The sequence below is a fragment of the Dipodomys merriami genome, unplaced genomic scaffold, assembly GCF_024711535.1.
Source record: "Dipodomys merriami isolate MVZ:Mamm:240054 unplaced genomic scaffold, mDipMer1.0.p SCAF_335, whole genome shotgun sequence".
Classification (NCBI taxonomy): Eukaryota; Metazoa; Chordata; class Mammalia; order Rodentia; family Heteromyidae; genus Dipodomys; species Dipodomys merriami.
The window spans coordinates 1050903-1069868 of NW_027204882.1; the positions used below are offsets into that span (position 1 = coordinate 1050903).

An 18966-nucleotide genomic window follows, 5' to 3' on the forward strand; every position below is an offset into this window, starting at 1 on the left:
GAAGTGAGTGAAGACTGTCCTCCCTTCCGGTAAGTTTAAGACTAGTTTTATACATTCCTCATTGGATATCTTTGTCATTTGGGACTGAAGGCAAGAACCTAGTGATAAAATGGGGACAACCTGGTTTGTTTTTATAATAGAGTATGTATTGTATTCTAACCCAAGATTTTGCTTTTCAAACTAGAGCACACATATTTCCAGGATATGTAGTAGTCAAACTAGCAGTATCTGTAGTAATAAGTAATCAATAAGTAGTAGTCAATAATAAGTAGTCCTGATTATCAATTTTGCTTTTGGATTTGGGAAATTTTTTTCTACTTGTGCCAAGTTGTGCAAAAATATTACTGGGATAAAAACAAATTCTGAATTAATGCTTGACACAGAGTGGACACCTAATATTGTTGGATGAGTGAATTATGAAATAGAATGCCAAATTTTCTTGTACTTTAGAGATACATGAGAGTTTAAACAAATTTTTCTGTTTTTCATTTGCATCTTTGCATAATACTAAGCATCTGTTACTTTGGCCAGCAGAGATCCTTAAGGGAAATGATGTGTAAATACTGGTCAAAGGCCATACCTAAAATAGTACATGAACTTTACCTACCTGAGGTAGAACCAAGAGAGCAGTCACAGTCTCAAGGAAAGCAATGAGTTCATCTGTCATGGTCTTGAAACATGTTTGACAAGAAGCAAAATATTTATTCTTGAATCCCAGAAAAAGTGTAGATTGTGCAAACATGTTAAGAGGTAGAACTAGAACATAAATGTACTACCTGATTCAAATCATTTGCAGCATTTTTGTCTTTCAGGTTACTTTGTTTCAGAATGTTTCAAAAAGTCATTTTGATTGTTGGACAAGACAGTCAAGTACTCAAAAATCACTGTCCAAGTGAAAGGAATATTATTCCCAGCACAAATGGCACTGTCCAAAGTGCTGAAGATTAGCTAGCATTTGCTTTCTCTTAATGCTGTGATACAGTTAACATATTTCTGAAATGCTGAGCAGTTGGTGGAAAAGGAGAGTAAGATGGGCTGATAACTTGGAAAAGAGCAACTGGGAAAAAGGCAAGAGGGTATTTTCAGATTGGGGAAGAAAGTACCAGAGCTTTTTTATTTCCTTACACAACATGATGAATTTTTTTAAATGTTTTGACAATACTGGGATTTGAACTCACAGTCTCACACTAGGCAGGCGCTGTACCACCTTTTTTACTTTAATTACTTTCCAGGTAAAAGTTTCATGTTTTTTACCCAGGCAGTTCTGAACAGTGATCCTGCTTATATCTGTGTAACTGTGATGACAGGCATATACCAACATGTCACCCCATGCCCAGCTTTTTTGTCAAGTCTGGGTCTTGGCAAGCAATGTAAGTTCAAGTTACTCATTTTGTTCACTAACAGGGCTTTGTAATTAATAATTAAAGGATAGACTCATCATATAGATATTAAAGTTTTGTCCCCTGAGCAGTAGATTTTTGTATCTGCTTTGTCTTTCACACTGTGGCTAGAATTCTACTTAGTTTATCCCCAGTGAACGAACTTTGAGGAAAAGTCCTTCATGTTACTCTGGAATATCTGCTTATATCTTTCATTCTGCCCCCGCACCCCCAGTTATGATGTTTCCAGTTGCCAGCAGTACTTAATAGCATAAACACAGGGAAAGCACACAGGAGATTAATTAAAACTGTCCATTTTTTTTAGATGATTACAGATTTATAAGTAGTTGTAGGAAGTTTAGCTCCCATCCATCTTTTCTCACACTGGAACATGGTATTAAACTATAGAACAGTATCACATCCAGGACACTGATAATATGCCCATAATTCTCGATTAAGATACATTATTTATTCACCTATCCATAAATAGCCAATGCATAATATGCATGTGTGCATGTATATACATATATGTGCACACATTTCCTACTTTTAGGAATGACACTATTAGCATGCATTAACTGTAAAGGGGCTTCATTGGGATCTTTCCACATGTGTAGGCCATACATGCATGTAAAGACCTTAGTTTGTATCCACTCCATCCTCTTGTATTTTACCCATTCCATTCAAATATCTTCAACCCAATCTCAGTATCTGCAGTGCTTGTTTCTTCACTGCTTTTTATAGAAGAATGAGCTGGGAAAGAAACTTAGAAGTGTAATAACTTACAGTAAATATAGTTCCATTTTCTATATTAGAATTTCCCCCAATCATAACCATTCTTTATGAAGAATAAATGAGGTAAATATACTAAGATTAAAAAATGAATTTTACTATTAAGTAAGCAAATTGTCTTGCTTTTGAGTATGGTATGCCACATTCTAACATTGTGGACTTACAGTGTTTTAATTAGATATTGAAGAAAAGTTTGAAGATGAAAATATGCGAATTTTAGAATATTGGATGAAAACTAGGGAGTAATTATGAACTACCTTTTCACAAAACTCTACAGTAACTAAATCTGTTGAGAAGATAAGTTACTTTTTTTTCTCAGTTCAGTCCTTACTGTTATCTTAATGTTACTTTTCTTTTGAGTATAATAAAAATGTCTCTGGTCCTTTTATGTGTATGAGAATAACTTTTGCATTAAAAAACAATAAAAGAAAATAATTAGCTTGTCATGAAGGCTCAAGCCTTTTAATCCTAGCATTTGGGAGCTTGAAACAGGAGGATTAATAGTGTGGGCTATGTAGCAAGATCTTGAACCAAAAATAATTTTTAAAAAAATATATTTCTGTTGGTCAAAGGGAAGATATTACATTATTTGAAGAAAAATTGCCCAATTTGACAATATTAAAATTAAGAATACTTAGTGAAAATAGCATACACCAGAATTATAAAATATATATATATATGAGAGAGAATCAGCATGTGTATTAGTAAGTCAGTATCCAGAAGCGTTTTAATACAAATTACTAAGAAAAACACAACTGCTGAAAATCTGGACACACTCTCTAAGATTCTTTTTGCTCACTACCACTTGAGCCATAGCTCCACTTAGAATTCTTAGTCACTGGTGCCTGGCACTCCTTTTTTAGTATCCATGATTCATATGTTTGGCCTTTTAGTGTAGCCCCAGAATTTTGCATTTGTATTTATCTTTTCTTTTTCTTTATCTTAATCTAATTTTTTCTGTTATATCTACCTTGTCTTCAAGCCCTGATATTGTGGCTTTCATTTGATTAAGACTGCTAGAGAGGCTTCTGACTCAACAAACATGACGGCTAAACTTACTTGTAGCCATTGACCTAGGCAGATTTCTTGGAGATCTGGTGGTCTCAGACAAATACACCCAGTTTCCTCGATCCCATATTATCTGCCCCTAGTTTTGCACTCACTGTGAATGTATTTTGCCTTTTGTGATTATTACAATAACAGTGAATTTAAGTAAAGCTTATTAAACACTGAAAATAACGGTTAAGGAAAAACAGTTTTTGCATAATTTATTATGTCAAAATCAAACAATATTAAGACATAGAAGTGATGTTTAGGTGATATATATATATATATATATATATATATATATATATATATATATATATATATATATATATATATGGTTCACCTTGTCATATCAAGACTTTGAAGAAAATAAAAATAAATGTTATAGTATGTTCGTTACTAAGAACAATATTATAGAAATCCTTGCCTTACTATGGTTCCACTTTAAGATATTTTTTGACCTTACAATACTGCAATTCAATAAACACATCCTTGACCCTTGCTGCTAATTCTTGGTGAGGAATAGATTGTATATGGCTCCGTATTTTTAAAACTACTGTTACAATCAACTTTGGTACTATTAATGCAGAAATTAAAAACAAGGAAAAGGGCCCAAATCTATATGAATGCTCTTGTCCCTGAAGAAGGACAGGTCAGTAAGGCCCAAATTCTTCCCTGGTCTTTTAAGTAAAATATCACACCGTGGAAAGAGGCTGTTTTCAGCAAAAGTAAGGAAGGCCCTTTCTTTAAGCCTATTGGTCTGAAGCTGTTCCAGGAAGAAAAAACGGTTCAGGCCAAATGTTCAGCAGCAACCAGAGTGGAAGCCTACTTCATGAGAGTTGCATGAAGTGCTGGGTCCCACTGATGTTGCAGTTAACTGTTGGGGTCCAGTTTTGATGTCATTTTCCTCATTGTGGACATCCTGCTCGATCTTCCTATATATTTCTTAGGCTGTCTTAATGAAGGCCTCTTCAACATTGCAGGCTGGTTTAGCCTGCGATTACATTCTATGAATATAAGTCCATGCACCTGAGCAAAGGCCTCTCCTCCCTCTCAGCACATCCTCACTCTTAGATGAGCAAGATAACCATGTTGGAGCTGGAGTGCTGGTGGGCATCCTTTCACCATGAAGTCAGGGTTAAAGGTTTCACATCTAGTAATGTGTGCTAGCAGCGCTCCAGCTGCTTCCCGATAGTAGGATTCTTGCCCAACCATATCCCAGATTTGATTTGTTTTTCATCATTTGACCATGCATGCTCAACTCTCAACATCTGTTGTAAGGTCGTGAACAGGCTGGAACCCTTGTCAGTAAATGGCAGGAGGAGACATGACTTGCCACACTTTAAAGACCAGCCGGTGCACTCCAGACAGCTTGTGGCTAGGAGATTTGAGGTTTCTTTCTAATGAGGAAATACACTGAAATCCAGGAGCTGCAGATAATCATGATGTATTAAATAAGACAAATTCAAAATGAAAAATACTGCTTTCTCTTGATTGTTTTGGGGACACACACATCTACATATAGTGTGTATAGTGTATATAATTTATATATGGTGACAGACATGTATATGTGTAATATGACTTTAACTATGGGACTGTGAGAATGAGGGGAATGGGAAGAATGAGAATGATGAAGGATGACTAAAATAAAAATACATTGCAACTGTGTATGAAGATAGCATGAAGAATCTCACCAACAGGTGTTAAACAATGGGCAAGTGAATGCGATGAGAGAGAGCAGTAGAGAGGGTTATTTGGGTTAAAACAATATATGCATATACAAAATATGTTGAAACTCCTTGGCAAAATTAATAAACACTAAGAAAAGAATAGCAGAAGAGTAAAACAGGCTCTAATAGGGATAGGTTTCAGTGAGGGGGGAGGATAGATGGAGACAGTGAATATAGTTGAATCTAGTGAAATAACATGAAATGCTAAGTATTTGTTAAGTAACTCTTCATTAGTCATGTAGTCATAACTTTTAGAAATACATAAGTTAGGTGAAACAAAGTAAGTGAGCTTCTAGAGTTACTTAAATTTGTCATGGAAACATTTAATCATTTTTCTGTGAGAAAATCTTTCTAAAAGTTACAAAATAGGTGTTAATAAATTGTTGCTGGGGAAGGGAAACAAGGATGCAGGTTGACCCATTATAACAATGAAACATACAAGACACTATATTGAAAACGAACTTTACAACTTGGTGGGGGGAGGGAGGAGTTGGGGAGATGGGGAGGGAAGGGATGGTAGGGAAAAACAAAGGAGCAGTAACAATGCTGGATAAGAAATATACTCATTACCTTACTCATGTAACTGTAATCCCTTTGTACAATACCTTTACGATAAAAAATTAAAAATAAATTGTTGCTATATGACAAACTAAGACTTATTTCTTTTCAAATCTTCATTAAAATTCTCCTCTATAGGATAACTAGTAGAGGCTTTCCTAAAGCACTTCATAAACTACGTCAGGACATCTTTTTCTTTTTTTGTAGAGGTGATGTACAGAGGGGTTACAGTTACATAAGTCAGGTACTGAGTACATTTCTTTTTTAACAGCAGCACCTCCTCCCTCGTTTTCTCCCAGTTTTTCCCTCCCAACCCACTAGCCCCTGAACCCCCACATTGTATAGTTCATTTACAACATAGTGGCTAGTGAATATCACTGTTCAATTCATTCACCCTTTGTCCCACCATTTCTGTGTTTCCTCTTCCACTCCCCAAATCAGAAAAACTTAACATACAAGACAAAGAGTGACAAAAAGGGGGGGGGGGAACAGAAGAAAAAAAAAGAACCACAAAAAGTAAAATAAAAAAACCTCTTTCCACTTCTTGGAGTTCATTTCGAGAATCATCATTTCATATGATCATATGCACATAGCCATTTAGCCCTTGTGATCTCTCCTAAGAATATCCTCCTTTGGTCTCACTGTGTGAATGTCTAGAGTCCTGTTTATTTTATCATGTCCCAAGTGTAATGTTTTTGACCTTTACTATCCATTGACTTTACTTATAGATTTGTAGGCACATTCTAACTATTACAAATGAAGGAAGCCATGCAACCTATGTTTCTTTGGGCCTGGCTTACTTTGCTTAATATAAGTCTTACTGTTACCTTATGAATGGGACAATGTCATTCTTTCTGATGGAAGCATAGAATTCCACTGTGTGTATATACCACACTTCCTTGATCCATTTGTCCATGGAGGTACATCTGGGTTGATGCCATATCTTAGCTGTGGTAAACAATGCTACAATGAACATGGTTGTGCTGATCGCTTTAGTGTGGACTGCAATGAACATGGTTGTGCTGATCGCTTTAGTGTGGCCTGGTTTGTGGTTAATTGAATAAATTTTGATAGGCATTTCAAGGGGGAAATCCTTGTGTTGGTTACATGGGCCACACAGAAAGTTTATCAAACTATAGATAACACCATTGCTAAAACTAGGTGTTGTGTGTGGATAAACCCCTGTGGGAAAGACACAACCACAAAATTTTTTTAAAAAAGCAAATGCTCAATAATTACAATAGGTCTGACCTAGTTTTGCTTGTTCACTTGATTTGTTTACTTCATTACTTTTATAGCTTTTTTTTCCCCAGAGCTGAGGACCAAACTCAGGGCCTTGTGCTTGCCAGGCAGGCACTCTTCCACTGAGCTAAACCCCCAGCCCCTACTTCATTAGTTTTAAATCCATATTCTTGGTTCAAAACTATTATGTAAACTAGATTTAATCTAGGATTTGTTTTTCACTTTCTTTTTTGAACTTTGTACCTGTTTATTTTAAAGTTTGGCACGACAATTTGTAACATAATAGTGTTGGCTCAGTACAGGTAGAATTGGTCTTAACTTTGGACTTGTGATAATCCCTATCAAAAGTTCAAGGTCTGAGTTACTGAGTTACTATTCACTGGCAGAAAGTTCCTTCTATGGTCTAGCTTGAGTCCCTCCTGCTGCAGGAAATTTACTCTTTTCCCTGATCCTCATTCCCTTGGAAAAGAAGACTATCCATGGTAACAAAAATTGATTGACACTAAAACAGGCAGAAATATCCGCGAGATGAGGGATGTAATGGTAAGCAGCTGTTACTTCAGCTCCAGAAGTACAGACAATGGCTGAGTACTGTAACATAAGCCTATCATCCCCAGCATTATAGGGAACCACAAGAAGGATCACAGCCCAGTCAGGCCTCGGCATAAAAGGAGACCCTACTTCAAAAATAACCAATGTAGGAACAAGTTAGAGAAAGTCTTTCATGTTCTCAAGTGGTAAAGTGCCTGCCCTGTAAAATGTGAGGCCCTGAGTTCATTCCTCTTACAACCAAACAAGCAAATAAAACTTCTGTAAATGTATGTGGCACAGATTTAGTGAGTACAAAAAGAAATGCATTTTTATCCACTGGTTAAAAATAAAAGATAAATTTTTATCTACTAGTTAATAATTAAACCAAGAGTTGATGAATTATTCTTTGATGATTTGATCTTCACTGTGAAGTATTATATTATTACAAAGAAGCATAGGTTCATAAATTACTTCTCGGTGTATTCCACTTACCACATTGTAATTATATTATTTTAATTCAAAAAATTAAAGTTTAATGATCAAACTTAAAAGATTTTTAATGTTTAGTTGATCCTGAATTCAGTTACAGAGGCAGAAAAGCTGTACACTAAAGAATGCTCTCTGAAGACATCTACGAGTCATGTTCTATGCAATATGTGGGGTCATTTTTGTTCAGCGTTCCAATGCTGCTTATCTCCTAAATCAATTCAATTTTTGAAATTTCAAGGCATTCAATAATTTCATGGCAAAAAAGTTCTAAGCATAGATTACTGGTTTTGTTCATTAAGATAGCTTTGTAATAATGATTTAAAATGATTTTTTCATGGCTGCTTTTTTTTTCTTCCATGCTGTGACTACAATTCTACTCCTCATTTAAATCCCAGATGAACTTCAAGGGAAAGTCTTTCATGTTCTTCTGGAATATTCTGTCAAATCTTTCATTCTGCGCCACAGTGAAGTGATGTTTCCAGTCGCCCACAATGCCTAATGGGATCAGCACAAGGAGAACACACAGGAGAGTGAGCAAAACTGTCAGGCAACATCTGCACCCATCCATTGCAGCCCCTTCTTTAACTCAGGCTAATGGAATTTATTCTTTTACTTAAAATAGAGGAATGAGTAAAAGAGAAACTTGGGAATTCTGGAATATTATAAATATAATTAAAGTTCATATTCCCATATATTAGCATTTCTTCAGTTGCTCCCTTCCTAATTACCACCATTTTTTGGAAGAAAAAAATCCATTATATATATATATATATATATATATATATATATATATATATATATATGTGTGTGTGTGTGTGTATATATATATATATATATGTGTGTGTGTGTATATATATATATATATGTGTGTATATATATATATATATCTAAACACATATATTATTTACTGTATGTCAAGCATCAGGCTAAGCAAACTACCTCTATCAATAGAATTCTTAATACATTTTATTGGATATATATTCTTTTCTACATTGCAAAAGCAAGACATAGAGATACTCAACTAATGATGTACAAGGTCACTTGTTACTTGACAGGAGCTTGAAACAATCATCACACCATTTACAGTAAAATAAAAAATAGGGCATGTTTAGCTGTCAGATAAATTGCATCAACTCTACTGTTGGCTTTTGGAACATATAGCAAATCATTACGATGGGCATGAGAATTGCCTTTTGGTTTAGTCAAGAAATGTAAATATTAAATGGCAGTTGACATTAAATGGCAATGGAGGAAAAAATTATGAAATTTCAAAATCAAGGCCAATTGCCATACAATACCCAAATAGTTATTTGTAAATTTATTATCACAATAGTGATAATGAGTTAAAGAATAAAATGTAAATGAAATAGAAGTATTTGTTGATTAGAATATATTCATTTAATTTAACTTAAATGAGAGCTAGTTTATGGCTCAAGTAGCAGAGCAAACAAAGGTCTTGAGTAAAAAACCCCAATGGCAACATTTCCCCCCAAATTTCAGGAATATCCGTTAAGGAAACATTAATTTTTAACAACTCCTGACATGTAATAAGATCACAATAAGAAGTAATTTCATTTAAAAATGAATGGATTTATGGCAAATAGGTTGAATCAGAAATCACTAGTGGCTCATGCCTATAATCCTAGCTAGCTACTTGGGGAGCTGAGATTCAGAGGATCTCAGTTTGAAGCTAGGCTGGAAAGGGAAATGTGAGAGAGTTTATCTCTAGTTAGCCAGAAAAAGTCCATAGAGGAGTTTGTGTGTGTGTGTGTGTGTGTGTGTGTGAGAGAGAGAGAGAGAGAGAGAGAGAGAGAGAGAGAGAGAGAGAGAGAGAGAGAGAGACAGACAGAGAGACAGAGAGACAGAGAGAGAGACAGAGAGAGAGACAGAGAGAGAGACAGAGAGAGAGACAGAGAGAGGGAGAGGGAGAGGGAAGTTGTATAGGAAAAGGGAAGTTGGGAGAGAGGAGAAGCAAAAAGGAGAGAGCTTAACTCCTAGAAACATCTAGTATAAATAAAGGAAAACAAGAATTCAAATCTTTTTGGTCTAATATATCCACTGCCTTCAGATAAGACCACTTTAAACTATTAAAGAGTTAAGTCATGTCATCTATAGGAATGATTTTACTTATGAAACAGGTGAAATTGTCAGTTATGTACTAAAACACTGGTAGGATAAACATATTAGAAATATGATAATTTCTTCTAGAGTCCAAGGACTGAAGTGAACACAATCCGAGTATCACCTTTGCGCAAAAAATGTCCATCATTGTTTCTTGTCCCAATTTCCTTTTGTGAAATGGTAAGATAATTTGCTCGCGCATCAGACTTCATTTTCTGAAATGTAGCCTGTCTCACCACAGCATCTATATCTTCTTCACTCAGTTTTTTTTCGAAAAATTTGCTAATTTTCATCACTGAACTTCTGAGGTCCTGAAATGAATTGAAGGCATGAGAAGTTATTCCACATATGAGCATGAGTTACAGTGAAACATAGTGTGGTCAGGGAAGGCTTACTTATAGAGTGCAAGGTGGCTCTGCATGTGAAAATAAATCAGTACAGTTTATCACAAAATGGAGGGGAAACTGGCTTTATTATCTTCATTTATATAAAAACATGATTGTAATAAAATTCAACATCTTTGTACAGTAAAAAAAGAAAAAAAGCGCCGGGCGCCGGTGGCTCACGCCTGTAATCCTAGCTACTCAGGAGGCTGAGATCTGAGAATCGCGGTTCGAAGCCAGCCCAGGCAGGAGAGACCATGAGACTCCTATCTCCAATAAACCACTAGAAAACCGGAAGTGGCGCTGTAGCTCAAGTGGTAGAGCGCTCGCTTTGAGCTGAAGAGCTGAGGGACAGCGCCCAAGCCCAGAGTTCAAGCCCCATGGCCGACAACAGGAGCACATCAACAGGAGCAAGAATAAGAACCACATGCTTATCTCAATAGATGCAGAAAAAGCATTCGACAAGATCCAACACCCCTTCATGATGAAGGTTTTGGAAAAATTAGGAATCCATGGAACATTCCTCAATACAATAAAGGCTGTATATGACAAACCTACAGCCAGCATTATACTCAATGGTGAAAAACTAAAGCCATTTCCTCTTAACTCAGGAACAAGACAAGGATGCCCACTCTCTCCACTTCTCTTCAATCTAGTATTAGAATGCCTAGCTACAGCAATAAGACAAGATGCAGACATAAAGGGGAACCAAATAGGGAAAGAAGAAATAAAACTCTCCCTCTTTGCAGATGACATGATCTTGTATTTAAAGAATCCCATAGACTCCACTCCCAAATTACTCAAGCTGACTCAAAACTTTGGCAAAGTAGCAGGTTATAAAATTAACCCCCCAAAATCAATGGCTTTTCTGTATGCCAACAATGAGAAAAGTGTGGCTGAAATTAGGAAAGCAACTCCATTTGTAATAGCCCCACAAAAAATAAAATACCTAGGAATTAACTAAAGAAGTGAAGGACCTCTATGATGAAAACTTTAAAATCTTGAAAAAGGAAATCAATACAGAACTAAAAAAATGGCAAAGCCTCCCTTGCTCCTGGATTGGAAAGATTAACATCGTGAAAATGGCAATACTTCCCAAGGCTATCTACAAATTCAACGCAATACCTATCAAAATTCCAACCTCATTCTTCAAGGAAATAGAAGAGGCAATCCAAAAATTCATATGGAACAATAAAAGACCCCGAATAGCAAAAACGCTCCTCAATGGAAAGAACACTGCTGGAGGAATATCAATACCAAATTTTAAACTCTACTATAAAGCCATAGTAATCAAAACAGCTTGGTATTGGCATAAGAACAGACCTCATGACCAATGGAATAGAATTGAAAACCCAGAAATGAACCTACAGACCTATAGCCATCTAATCTTCGATAAGGGAGCTAAAACAATAGAATGGAACAAAGACAGCCTCTTCAGTAAATGGTGCTGGCAAAATTGGTTAACAACATGTAGAAAACTAAAGCTAGATCCTTATATATCACCCTGCACCAGAATCAACTCCAAATGGATCAAAGACCTTGAAGTCAAAGCAGACACTCTGAAAACATTACAGGATGGAATAGGAGAAACCCTAGGTCTCCTTGGCTGAGGCCGAAAGTTTTTGAATAGAGACCCGGAAACACAACAAATCAAAGAAAGGTTGGACAAATGGGATTGCATAAAGTTGCAGAGCTTCTGCAGGGCAAAGGACATAGCTAGCAAGATCAATAGAAAGCCCACGGATTGGGAGAAGATCTTTACTAGCCATACAACGGACAAGGGTCTCATATCTAAAATATACTTGGAACTCAAAAAATTAAACCCCCCAACAACAAATCCTCAAAGAAACAACTGCCCAATAAATAAGTGGGCGAAAGACTTAAAGAGAAACTTCTCTGAAGAAGAAAGAAGGATGGCCAATAGACACATGAAGAAATGTTCAACATCCCTAGCCATAAAAGAAATGCAAATCAAAACAACATTGAGATATCACCTCACCCCAGTTAGAACGGCAAAAATCAAGAACTCTAACAACAACAGATGCTGGAGGGGATGTGGACAGAAAGGAACCTTACTTCATTGTTGGTGGGAATGTAAACTTGTTCAACCACTTTGGAAAGAAGTATGGAGGTTCCTCAAAAGACCTCACATAGAACTCCCCTATGACCCAGCAATCCCACTTTTGGGCATTTATCCAAATGTTTACAAACAAGACCACACTAAAGCTACCAGCACAACTATGTTTATTGCAGCATTATTTACCATAGCTAAGATATGGAACCAACCCAGATGCCCCTCAGTAGATGAATGGATCAAGAAAATGTGGTATATATACACAATGGAATTCTATGCCTCCATCAGAAAGAATGACATTGCCCCATTTGTTAGGAAATGGAAAAACTTGGAAAAAATTCTATTAAGTGAAGTAAGCCAGGCCCAAAGAAACATAGGTCCCATGGTTTCCCTTATTTGCAATATCTAGTATATGCATGAGTCAAGCGGAAAAGGTCAGATAATGTGATGTCAGGAAAATGAACCCTTAGATATGTATTTAAATGTTTTTTTTCTTTCATGCATGTGTTTCTAACGCATTTATAAGATTATCTCTTTGTTGCTTTGTATGTCCCTCCCCCACAGTATAACCCCTGCTTTCACTATATTTGATGTCAGTATAACTTGTGGAGGAGATGGGGAAAAACCAGTTGTTTAAGGATACAGGTGGACCTGTTGCAACAATGAGAAGTACAAGTTGTCATCTCCAAAACGAGCTTTACAACGTCGGTGCGGGGGGGGGGGGGGGTTGGGGGGGGGAATGGGGGGGAAGGAGAAGGATTGGGATTGGGGGGGAGGGGGGAGGCTGGGAAGGGACGTGAAGGGTAAACAAAAGGAGGAGGCTGCAATGCTTGGTAAGAAATGTACGCATTATCCTGCCCATGTGATTGTAACCCCTCTGTACAGTATGTTCACAAATAAAATAAAATTAAAAAAAAAAAGAAAAAAGAAAAAAAGCCAATTAACAAACTAGTAATCAAAAGAAACAAACAATAAAAAGGCTTTTTTTTTTTTTTGCCACTTCTGGGGCTCGGCACTGGGCACTGTCCCTAAGCTTCTTTTGCTCAAGGCTAACACTCTACCACTTGAGCAACAGCACCACTTCTGGCCTTTTCTGTGTATGTGGGACTGAGGAATGGAACCCAGGGCTTCATGCATGCTAGGCAAGCACTCTACCACTAAGCCACATTCCCAGTTCAAAAGGCCATTCCTGAAGAATTATTAGAGAATACTTTCGAATTTTATATTCCAATAAATTATAAAATCTAGAGAAAATGGATGAATTTCCAGATGCATTTTAGCCTATCAAAACTGAATCAAGAGAATATGAACTACATAAAAAGATCTATAATAGAAAATGAAATTGAAGCAGTAATGAAAAGTCTTAGGCCCTGGGACCTGATAGATTGTCTTCCAAATTCCACTAGAACTTTAAAGATTGAGCAATAGTATTCTTCAAACTATTCTATGCAATAGAAGCAGAAGGAAAGTTAAATATTCTACTAAGCTAGTTTTACCTTAATACTCAAGTGGTTAAGGGCAAGAAAAAGGGTTAAAATAGTAAAAAAGAAAATTAAAGAACAATTTTTTTATTAACATAGATAGAAACTTTCTCAATAAAATACTTTCAAAGGGACATGTGAGACCAAGAAGAGAGGGCGTAGAAGAAGGAAAAGGGAAAGGGGGGAGAATACAGGCAAGAATTTATTGTATATACCACAGAATTGAGAAAAATAAAGGGAAGGGTGGGATGAAGGGGGAAAGATGTGGAAAGGATGTTACAGATCAAAATTCATGATATACACAAACTGCTTTGTTAAAAGGCAAAAATAATCAATACATAACCTAAAAATTAAGAAAAGTCAGAGGAGTGTGTTAGGAAGGGGGCTGGGAATGTTAAAATGAGTGACATTGAACAAGATGCACTGCATTCATAAACTGCTTTGTTGAATGGCATCTCCTTTGTACAACTACTTAAAGATAATAAAAACATTCCAGAAAATCATACCTAATCACCATTTAAAGAATGCAAGGATGATTTCAATACATGCAAATTCATAAATGTAATACAGCAAACAGAACCAAGTATGAAAATCACACCATCATCTCAATAAAAGCAGAAAAATCATTTATCAAAAGTCTTCCTTTTATGATAAGAACAACTCTGAAGATACTAGGAATAGAAGGAACATATTTCAACATAAGAGGTATATATAACAATGAATAGCTAACATCATATTCAGTGGGGAAGGGCTGAAACATTTCTTTTAAAGCCATAAATGAGATGATTCCATTCTCCTCACGCTTCCTTAAGAAAGCACTAGAATTCCTAGCCAGAGTAATAAGACAAGAGAACAAAGAAAGATTCAAATAGGAAAGAACAAAATGACCCTAGGTACAGATGATATCATCCCATAATTAAAAGCTCTTAAACGCTTGACCAAAAAATTTATAAATCTGATCAAGTAGTAGGACATAAAATTGAGTCACAAAAATGAATAGCTGTTTTATGTACTAACCATGAATCAGCTGGAAAAGAAATGAGAATATATATATATATATATATATATATATATATATATATATATATATATATATATATGTAACTGTGAATAAAGCTAACTAAAGAGATGAAAAACCTCTACATGGACATGTCAACATTTAATCACCTTGTGCAACTAATTGATGCTGCTAATAATATGTTTAAAAATAAATAAGTATATTTTGCCTTTCTAGATTTTAAAAAATGTGAGAAAAAGAAAAAAATCTAAAGGGCTGGGAAGTTGGCTCAGTGGTAGAGTGCTTGCCTTGCATGCATGAGGCCCTGGGTTCAATTCCTCAGCACCACATAAGCAGAAAAAGCCGGAAGCGGTGCTGTGGCTCAAGTGGTAGAGCGCTAGCCTTCAGCTGAAGAGCTGAGTTCAGGCCCCACGACTGGACCCAAAAGAAAAAAAAAATTAAAAAATAGTCATAACCCCACTTTTTGCAACTCATAACCCCCATTTTTGCAACTATTAAAGATAAAAATAAACAAGAACAGACTAAAATAGTTTGCTTTGGCTCTTTAGGGTATTTTGTGTTTCTACATAAACTTTAGGATTCAGTTTTCTATATCTGTAATAAATAAATTTAGGATTTTGAAGGGGATTGCCTTAGATCTGTAGATTATTGTTTGTAGTATGGCAATTTTCACAATAGTAATTCTTCCAACCAATGAATATTAGAAATGTCTTGTGTTTTCATGTTCAACCCAGAAGCATCTGATATCCACTTAAGTTTATTTCTTTAAGGCTTTATGACTTTTTGTGTAGAGGTTAAAATTTTCTGCACATCAAAAGAAACAATGAACACAGTCAAGAGCAACTCACAGATCAGAGAAAAATTTTGCCAACTTTTCTTCAGATGAAAGATTAATATCAGAGCATATAATGTTCTCAAAAAATTAAAAGTCAAAAGAATAAATTAGGGGCTGGGAAGGTGGCTCAGTGGTAGAGTGCTTGCCTTGCACGCATGAGGCCCTGGGTTTGATTCCTCAGTACCACATAAGCAGAAAAAGCCAGAAGTGGTCCTGTGGCTCAAGTGGTAGAGTGCTAACCTTGAGCTGAAGAGCTGAGGAACAGTGCCCAGGCCCAGAGTTCAGGCTCCATGATCAGCAAAAAAAAAAAAAAAGAATAAATTATTAGATTAAATGAACAAATGAAATAGAGATCTCTGAAATACAAATGGCTAAGAAACAAAGAACCATTCAACAAACTAAGTCATAAAAGGAAATGAAAAACAAAATGAAACTGAGACTTCATTTACTCATTTACTTCATCAAGAAATGCTGGTGAGGATGTGAAAGAAAAGGAGTTTTATACACTGCCAATGAGGATAAAAACTAGTGCAACCATTATGGAAATCAGAAGGGAGGATCATTAAAAAAGCTACAGTGGTGTGACCCTATCATCCTCTTAGGCCTCTATCTAAGAAAGTATAAACCAACATTCACTAATATTTATTGTAGCATTATTCACAATAGCCAATCTAGTCAATCTAGTTGCCCTACAATTTACAAATTAATCAAGAAAATGTGGTGTGTGTCCACAATGGGAAATAAACATAGCCATAAAGAATGAAACTATGTCATTTTCAGGAAAATGAATGGAACTAGAAATTATTATATTGAGTGAAATATGTCAGCCTCCAAACAAAATGTCACATGTTCTTGCTCAAATAGAAAATTTATATCTAAAATGAAAACCAAGAACAACTGGACTTGGGGGCAAAAGAGAGACTATTGGGATGTTCAAAGGGAGCAGGAGGAGAAATAAGAAGGAACCATGTGTCAAAGAAAGCAAAGTATGTTTTATATGTGTGTGTGTGTGTGTATACAGATATATGTATATATACAGCTACACATCTATTTATGTATATGTACATAAACATAAGTGATATACATGTATATGTGTACATATATGTATACATGCATGCTTATGTGTGTGTTTTTATATGCATATGCATGCATGTATAAATTACATGTGTGTATATGTATAGAGATTGCATTGGGAAACCTACGAAATATTACTTCTAAAAGGGAAGAAATACAGATGAGGGTTAAGGCGAACTTTCTCAAAATACACTATATACAGTCACCTATGAAATTTCATACAAACCACCTGTAATCTACAAAGCCTAAATTTAAACAAATTGTTTAGATATGTATATTGCTGATAATACAAGGCTATTCAGGGGACACAAATTAGGAGAAATGAAGTTTAAGATATGACCAGGGGAATGGTAGTGAGATTCCATCTCAACAAGCTAGGCATGGTAGTGTGTGCTGACACATCCACCCATACTGGAAGTATAGATAAGAGCCTCATGGTCTGAAGGCAACCCTGGAAAAATGTGAGATCTTATCTGAAAGTAACTAAAGCATAAAAATGTCTGGGGATAGAAAGAAGACTAAAGAGGAATGAGGAAAAAAGGAAATAATTCAAAATGTATTACCCTTTCAACCTACCTTCTTCATTTCTTCATAACTCAGGAACAGAATATTGAAGTCATGTCTGTGTTCATACCAGCCTCTAATATGATCAAACCACCGGCTTCCTACCACTGAAGGGAAAGTTTTAATGAGTAGCAAGGTCAAGGCATTGCACTTATTGAGAAACAAATTGTACAATTTCTGTCTTGGTTTTCAATTGCCAGAAATGAAAAACAAAGATTCCACCACTAGATATACATATGTCTGTCTTAAAATATTGTTTTATGAAGGCATCACATGATTTTCATATAAATCTGCCTCTCCAAACTTTATGCACTCAGGAGAGCAACAATACAGAATCAAGAAACCCAGGGGTTTAAGTTAGAAGGCATCTTTAAGACCAGTCTCTTCATTTTCTTATATCCTTCTCCTGAAGAGAATACCTTTGTCTCTATTTCCCTTCTTATTTGAAATATATCAATATAGTAACATTATCTCTCAACAGAGACAGAACATGAATCTAATCTTCTAAAGGAGTGAGCTCCTGACCCCAAATTCTGCAAGGTTCTTGTACCAATCCATGCTTCTCAGCTGCCCTATAAGGCCTACTACAGCTCCACAACAGAGAAGGCTTTCAGCCAAACATTAGCTATGCTGGAATGAATGAGTCTATCTTCCTCTCAAACTCATATAAATTGATATAATATTGGTAAATATCCTTAGTCTGACCAAAATAGTTCTTAATCAATATGCCTTTGTAACAGGACAATTCCCAAATGATACGGCAAGAACAGAAAAACTGTTGGGCAGCATGGAAAGTTAATGTGCATTTTTGATGACTTATATACATTGAATTGTTCTCCATCATTGTGAAATGTGTTCCTGAAGGTGGAAAACTTGAATAAGTTGTAGTCTTACTTTGTTACAGCATTCCTTTGTTAACTTGTTGCTAGGTAAACAAGTTCATGGTTACCTTTTCCATCTAGAAACGTTTTCATATATTCTTCTACGGTATCTGCGGCTTCTAATTTAACATTCCACTTTGAAAAATGAAAAAATGAGACCAAAACATCTTTAGGATTTCTGTAGATATAAAGCATCTGAAAGATGAATTATGAAAAAATTCTTGGTTACTTTTACAGGACTTTTTAACTAAATAATATTTTAATACAGAAATCAATCATTATTCCCATCCACACATGGAAATGTAGGTGGTTATAAACTTTTTCTTACTGTTACACTGTTATAATGAATGCTTTTATTTCCATGACATATGGCAAGAATATAGGACAGATTTGTAAAAGCAAAACAATTACTTTTAGTGTTGATAAACATTGAAAATTAGTTTGAACCATTGCAGCCATGAATATTCTGTGATATATAATACATTCTATAGCCAAGGTACTAATGGGGATAGTGAAACAGGATCTCATTAGGTAGATACAAATAGTTCTCTATATATAATAAAAAGGAACAGTAACACATTAAAAATAATAATTTGCAGCAAATGCCAGTGGTTCATGCCTGCAATCCTAGCTACTCAGGAAAATGAGATTTGAGGTACATGGTTCTAAGTCAGCCTGGGCTGAAAAGTCAGTGGGACTTTTATCCAATTAACCATCAAAAGGCCAGAATTAGAGCTGTGGCTCAAATGGTAGACTATCATGCTTGA

At 35.7% G+C, this 18966-nt stretch overlaps 1 protein-coding gene and 1 pseudogene across 6 annotated transcripts in view; both read right to left on the reverse strand.

The window, feature by feature from the left end:
• Window positions 1-3561: 3561 nt before the first annotated feature.
• Window positions 3562-6447, reverse strand: LOC138803131 (ras-related protein Rab-2B pseudogene; annotated as a pseudogene).
• Window positions 6448-7771: 1324 nt separating this feature from the next.
• Window positions 7772-18966, reverse strand: part of LOC138803150 (amine sulfotransferase-like) — a 31022-nt gene continuing 19827 nt past the window's right edge. For all 6 annotated transcript variants that reach the window (XM_069986971.1, XM_069986970.1, XM_069986969.1 and 3 more), the window contains 4 exons: window positions 18268-18394; window positions 17331-17425; window positions 10014-10200; window positions 7772-8263 (listed from right to left, as the gene is read on the reverse strand). In XM_069986971.1, the coding sequence (XP_069843072.1) occupies window positions 8142-8263; window positions 10014-10200; window positions 17331-17425; window positions 18268-18394 (531 nt within the window). In that variant the 3' untranslated portion in view covers window positions 7772-8141. The remainder of the gene's footprint in view (window positions 8264-10013; window positions 10201-17330; window positions 17426-18267; window positions 18395-18966) is intronic.